Source organism: Drosophila ananassae, assembly GCF_017639315.1.
Source record: "Drosophila ananassae strain 14024-0371.13 chromosome Y unlocalized genomic scaffold, ASM1763931v2 tig00000180, whole genome shotgun sequence".
Classification (NCBI taxonomy): Eukaryota; Metazoa; Arthropoda; class Insecta; order Diptera; family Drosophilidae; genus Drosophila; species Drosophila ananassae.
Window position 1 is genome coordinate 67,312 of NW_025319094.1, and position 7,334 is coordinate 74,645.

General features: G+C 43.6%; 1 protein-coding gene across 1 annotated transcript; it reads left to right on the forward strand.

Annotated features, from left to right (window-relative positions):
- The first annotated feature begins 3,319 nt into the window (after positions 1 to 3,319).
- LOC123258256 lies at positions 3,320 to 3,688 on the forward strand. Its single transcript, XM_044718128.1, has one exon. It carries the CDS (start codon positions 3,320 to 3,322, stop codon positions 3,686 to 3,688), a length of 369 nt encoding a protein of 122 aa, XP_044574063.1.
- The last annotated feature ends 3,646 nt before the right edge of the window (positions 3,689 to 7,334 follow it).

Consider the following 7,334-nt stretch of genomic DNA (forward strand, 5'->3'; position numbering starts at 1 on the left):
CCGATATGAATTAATGCACTTGCACGTGCCCACCTTAACACATTTAAGGGCGGAAATTCGCACCCACGAGCAGTTTTGCAGGCAGATGCGATCTCAAACAGGGAAAAGCAGCTATCATCAGCGCCCTGTAGTCTCGCAACTAGAACCAGACTTTGAACATGACGGTTGCAGCGAAGTTGCAGCAGTGCAACGAAAGCAATTGAAGTGTTGGAACTGCGACAAGCTCGGACATCGCTTCGACGACTGTCTCGACGTTCGCAGTATCTTTTGCTATGGATGCGGGGCCAAAGATACTTACAAGCCCCGATGTCAAAAGTGTAACCCATCGGAAAACCAGAGAGGGGATGCGACGAACCACGTCAAAGCGTCGCATCCAAGACAATAAAATCCGATAATAGTACTCAGACAGAATTTACGTTAAGTCCACTTCCACGGGAGTATGAACTTAACATAACCTTACCGGATAGATCAATACTGTTCAAGCCCTATCACATTCGCGAGGCAAATTATAAGGCAGCAAGAGAGCGTATCCTCGGAGACATCAACTCTTGTGCGAAGAAGGCGAGACGATCGAAAACGAGAATACAAAGATTTTGGAGGGAAGTTCAGACTTGTCGACAGAAGTTAGTTTCAGCGATATTTTTGAACTCAGATAACAGGCTATACACAGAGATTGTAATAGAGAAGAATCGATACGTAGCGTTATTGGACTCAGGCGCGTCCATTAGTTGCATAGGCGGTAGAGCAGCCAAGGAATTAGCAACTCAATCGAAAATGCTGAAGTGTTCAGGAAGGATTAGAACAGCTAACGATGCACAGTGCAACGTCACGGGAAGAATCAAAATGGAGATAGCGTACCGGGATCTCAAGAAAACAATCGAATTTTTCATAATACCAGATCTTAATCAAGACGTCTATTTAGGCATAGATTTTTGGTGAGAGTTTAGATTACTTGATAAAATAATGGAACAAAAGCAGACAGTATCCGAACTAACTGAAAATAGAGAAGAAACAGCGTACGAAGTAGCTAAAACTCATGCACTGTCAACCAGTCAGAAACAGAGGCTAGATTTAGTCATGGCGAAGTTACCTTCGTATGAAAGAAATGGTTTAGGTAGAACACATGTCCTGGAGCATAGCATTGATGTTGGAGATGCAAAGCCCGTGAAGCAGCGACACTGGCCGATCTCACCAGCAAAGGAGGATTTAATGTTCAAAGAAGTAGAGAACATTTTGGCATTGGGAATTATAGAGGAATCCAAGAGTCCGTGGAGCAGCAATTGCGTTCTTGTTAGAAAGGGACCCAAGGTTCGTCTATGCTTAGATTCCAGAGAAGTGAACAAGCTCACGATCAAGGATGCTTATCCACTACCTCATGTGGACGGTATTCTTAGTCGCTTGCCACCAGCTCGATACATTACTGGATTAGATATGAAACACGCGTTTTGGCAGATACCGTTAGAAGAGAAATCACGCCAATACACAGCCTTCACGATTCCTAACAGGCCATTGTACCAGTACAAGGTAATGCCTTTCGGTCTCTGCAACGCGGCTCAAACTCTGTGCAGATTGATGGATATTGTGATACCACCAACGTTGCGCACAAGAGTCTTCGTATATTTGGACGATTTGCTAGTTTTGTCCGAAGATTTCGAGTCACACATGACATTGCTCGAAGAAATCGCAAGCCACCTGCGTAAGGCAAACCTAACAATAAATATAGCTAAATCGAAGTTTTGCATGACAGAGGTTAAATATCTAGGATATATCATTGGGCACGGCCAATTAAAAGTTGACCCAGAGAAAGTTAGTGCAGTGGAAAACTTTCCAGTTCCCAACTCCACAAAACAGCTGAGACGATTTCTCGGAGTATCCGGATGGTACAGGCGGTTTGTGGACAACTATGCCACTATTGCAACCCCACTGACAGATCTTCTTAAGAAGAACAAAACACTTGAATGGAGTAATAAAGCCGACGAAGCGTTCAAGACGCTCAAGCAGAAGTTGACGTCGTCACCCATTCTGCGGACACCTGATTTTCAGAAACAGTTCATTTTATTATGTGACGCCAGCCTGTATGGACTAGGATGTGTGTTAGCGCAAAAGAATGAAGATGACATCGAATTGCCTATAGCGTATATGTCAGAAAAATTGTCGAAAGCGCAACGCAACTATTCCGTGACAGAGCTAGAGTGTTTAGCAGTTATAAAAGGAATAGAGAAGTTTAGAGCCTATATTGAGGGGCAAGATTTTCTAGTCATTACTGACCACGCAGCGCTTCAGTGGCTGTTAAAGCAGAAAGACTTGAGAGGTCGCTTGGAAAGGTGGGCCATGAAATTACGTGGACTCAAACTAAAGATAGAGCACCGGAAGGGCTCACAAAACGTTGTAGCGGATGCACTGTCGCGTCGCGAAGAAGGTTCAATAGACGAAATATTAGATAGCGGACCTATTATCGACTTAGAGTCTAACGAATTCAATTCAGCACAGTACAGAGAGCTACGAGAACATATCAAAGCTAATCAAGACAGGTTACCAGATTTTAAAATTGTCGATCAGTTTGTTTATAAGAAAACAGAAGCATCAAGTGGAGATATAGCGCAAGAACAACAGGCATGGAAATTGTACGTTCCCGTCAGTTTAGTTGACAAGGTTATATCGCGCGGTCACAATCCTCCCGATTCTGCTCATATTGGCATGACAAAGATGGTTGAGAAGCTCAAGCGATATCTATATTGGCCAGGAATGGTTACTCAGATTCGTAGTTACGTCTCGGAGTGTCCAATTTGTAAAACAAGTAAGAGTGCGAACACTATACTGAGGCCACCATTAGGGAAACCCATAGTATCAGAAAGGCCGTTCCAGAAACTTTACATGGATCTGTTAGGTCCTTACCCGAGATCCAAGAAGGGAAACATAGGATTATTGATCATATTGGATCATAATACGAAGTTTCATTTCTTGCAGCCTTTGCGAAAGTTCACCTCTGAAAGGATTTGCGATTATCTAGAGTCACAAGTGTTTTATACATTTGGTGTTCCGGAGTCAATCCTAACGGATAACGGATCCCAATTCAAGTCAGGACATTTTAAAGCATTTTTGACGCGGTTTGGAGTCAAACATATATGTACCGCGATCTACTCACCACAAGCGAACGCCAGTGAACGTGTAAATCGATCTGTGTTAGCAGCAATTAGGGCATATATAGACACCGATCATACAAACTGGGATTCAAGCATTGATCAGATTAGTGCGTCTTTAAGAGCAAGTGTACATCGGAGTACGGGCTTTTCGCCGTATTTCCTTTGTTGGTCAGAACATGATTGTAAACGGACGAGACTATGAGTTGCTTAGAAGGCTAAAAGCTTTGACAGACGATGTAGCTTTAAAAACACCGGATTTATTAGCGTTAGCTAGGAAGACGGCTAAGGAAAGGATCAGTCAGTGTCATGAAGCAAACGCTAAAGTTTATAACTTGCGTAGTCGTGCGGTCAAGCTAAAAGAAGGAGACACCGTTTATGCCCGTAGTTTCGCGCAAAGCAATGCGGCAAAGAAGTTCAGCAGTAAGCTTGCACCAGTATTTGTCAAAGCAAAGATTAAGAAGAAGATAAGTCCGATTTACTATGAATTAGTTAGCGACACGGAGAAACAACTAGGAGTGTACCATTTGAAGGACATCAAAACATAACGAATAGAAGGTGAAATGTATCAGCCGACCCTTTTCAGTTAATGCATCCTCGATCGAGCTTCGGCTTTATTAACTGTGGTTGTGGGGGTCGAAACAGTAGACAGAACCAAGAAATTATTTTGTATCAGACTTTACCAATAGTCGGAAATGCCGAATCCGAAGTGTAGTGTGTAGAGCATAGAGACGAAAACGGCAATATAATCGTCCCGCTCTGGCACACGGTACGATCCCTTTCTGACATACTTATGCGAAAGCGCTGAGAGACATATGGAAACGGAGATCAGGAATTGTCCCGTTATTGGAAGTTTTGGAGATTTTCTCGGTTGCGTGGCAACGAAGTTAGCTTATTAGCAGTTCGTTCATTTGAATTTGCGATAGAGAGAGAACCAGACGTGAAAACTGACCTGCGTAAATTTGAAAGAAGGCAGCAACCACGTGCTATTAAGCAGCGTTGGAATTTATAAAATTTTCAAAATCTCGAACATCAATGCAACATCAGGGAACATCTCTTGCAACAGTTAAGAATACTAAGATTGCTGAAAGGTAAATATAGTGGATAGATAGTGAACAGATCAGTGAGAGAATTTGTATTACAGTGGGAAAGCAACCTATATTGCGATCTCCACCGGCCGGTTAGCCTCGCGCACGTCGCGTAGCGCGTTCGCGCTTTTCATCAATGTGGCAGTTGCCACTGACAAAAACAAAGGCAACCGGTCGGAAAGGAAGCAAGTGAAGGAAGAAAGGAGTGGAAAAAGATCGAGTGTAAGAGGTCGAGTACACGTGGCAGCCTAACCTTAAACTGGTGACGTAACAGAGCCATGAGCAGAGTAGACTGAAGCAGCAGTTTCCACAGCAGCCAAAGTAGGGACTCACTCATCCTTGTGCCAGTGTGGCATGAACTCATAACCACGTGATCTCGCAGATCCACCGGTCCTACCCTCCGCACTCCGCACCCCCCCGCAGCGACCCAAATTCAGCAAGAGACCCCGAGAAAAGCAATCACGAACTAGGATGTGAGAAGTATCAAAGCGTTGGATCAATTAAAATTAGATTTAAGATTTTGCTAGATATAGTTATTTAGGGTAATTTCTATTTTCATGTAGTTTAAATGTAACTGCACATGCACCACACAACCGCCACCAGCCTTCACTTGCAACGATAGAAGCACCATTTTTACAGAAATCTGCATCTTCGATGGGCCCAACGAACCTGCATCGCCGGAAACGAGCGTAAGTCCGTAAAAAGTGAATACATATCTATTTATACATGAATGTAACATGTTAGTGAATGCGGTGTTTGACAATTGGTGCATATGACAGATAGGCTAAATTAACGTAAGATGAATTTGTAGTATTATTTCTTTTGGTTCTTTAGTTTTGATTTCCTCAATTTCCTTTTGAGTTTTCTTTATTTTGATATGGCGCAAAGGCGTATGAAGTGTATTTTGATTTGATTTAGTAAAGATAATGTATATTATAATGGAATAGAAGAATGTTATCTGGGTCTGGGGCTTATGGTGATGCAGTTTTCAGGAAGCTCCGAAGTCGTTTGAGTCTGTAGAGTACATTACTCTAGGGATACCAAGCGGATTCACATCGAGGTATCAAGGTAGGGAGGGTAAAGACCAGGGGAGCGTACAACATCTCAGCCACCCCGATCAAGCGAAAGTTTTCCTGATCCTCAATACAACCCGTGTCCGTCCGTTTCCAACAGGTCTTAATTCAAATATTTGCCCGATCATTAACGAACAGTGAAGTGCACTTAAATAATTATTAGAGTAGAGTGGTGTTATGTAGGAAGCTAGGAAGAACCCACACCGTTCCGACGAGCTTAGAACCGAGCAACGCAAGAAGTGCACGCCCCCGAAACCTCCTACGCACCGTGGGTAAAGACGATCCGTCGATCCCAGGGTGAATACCGACAGTAAGCCCCTTCGGTCCCAGTTTTTCTTTAACGATGTGGTAAAGCAAAAGGGAACAGCAGCGTACGAATACTTGCTCTTACTAACTGGATACTACATATTATAATTTGGCGCCCAACCGTGCGGGGCCCGAGGACATTTTGTATAGAATACATGACTACGATTACTCGATTTGACGCCCAGAGCGGACGTTGAAGCGAGGATTCTAGTTACGAGTAGGCCCTGAAAGTGAGTTGTGAGACTCACTGTGTTGCTCTATTGTTTCAGAGTTTTTTTTTAAGTAATTAGTTTCAGTTTAGCGTTCAGGAACAAGCTAATAGTCTGTCAGGAGGTATCTGAATGTCTGCGCATAGGAATTGCGGCCGCGATTCGAGTATTTACGGATCGGGACGACCACGCGACAACAGTGACTGAAGCGACTTTCTTAGCTTGGAAATGAGATTTAGCTGAAGATTTTATTGTGGAATAGATGAGGTGATTTAGGATTCTGTATCTAGGAATAGCGCCTTATTTCGAGACAATCGGAATGGTCGACCAGATCAAGCCGACACTTCATACCGGATAATTTCTTGCAGTCTAGCGGTGGAAGCATGGAATATTTGTTCGTGGAGTTACATCCTTCGGAGATACTTCGATTGAGTGGTACCGGATCAAAGAAGCCATAATTAAGCCGCTAAATCAACATTAACTTTGATGAGTTTATTAAAAGAAGTAGGATTCAGGGAATCAACAGTAGGAGTTATACTGTAAACATCAGCCCAAAGCACAGACCAGTTACAGCAAAATGTCAGTTAGACACAGTAATTCGAATCTGGCAGCAGCCACCAACGAGGACATGACGGCGTGTACAATATGTACGATGCCTATAGTAGCAAGGGAGCTTAAAGCAACTACGCGTTGCGGTCACACGTTCCATAATCAATGTATACGAGAATGCTTGATGCAAGCGAACCAGTGCCCCGTGTGTTACACCGAGTGCACGGCTCAACAACTTTCCTTATCGCGCAACAATTTGTTGGCGGAGTTATCAGCTGCAGAATGCGTAGTCGATACGGCACCATCCGGCAGTAATAACAATTTGGTAGATGTAGATTCAAATCCAAGCAGTAATCCTGCTAGGACAAGATCACGTACAGGTACAGCGCACAGGAATGACTCTCAGGTCGAACAGACTGAATCACGAGACAGAGCGTCTGGAACAAAGCCTTGGCACGGAGTCAGTAGTAGATACGTCGAGATCAGAAAATATTGTAGAGATAGGCAAGGTAGTTCAAGCAGCTATGCAAACACAGCAGCAGCTATTGAAGCAAGACCTCACGCAATTTATTCAGTCGCAATTTGCAATGATGCAAATGGGGAACCAACCCCACAGTCCTAACAGACACAGGTCGGAGAACCACACACAGGTCGGTAGTGAGAATCCAGCTATAGTATCTGGGGAGAACAGCCACATATACGGTCATCAAGAAGGCAGATCCTTTTCGGCAGTTCAGCCCGAGAAAGTACCAAGTATCATTCAGAGTTGGCACATTAAGTTCGATGGTACGAAGGAGGGATTGCAAGCCGAAGAATTTCTTTATAGAGTAGAAGCCTTAGCTAAGCAGAATCTCAGCGGTGATAGACAGCTTTTGTGTGATCACTTACACCTATTCTTTATAGGGAAAGCAGGTGAATGGTACTGGAATTTCCATCGTTCATTCCAACGTTTCGATTGGAGAGAATTTT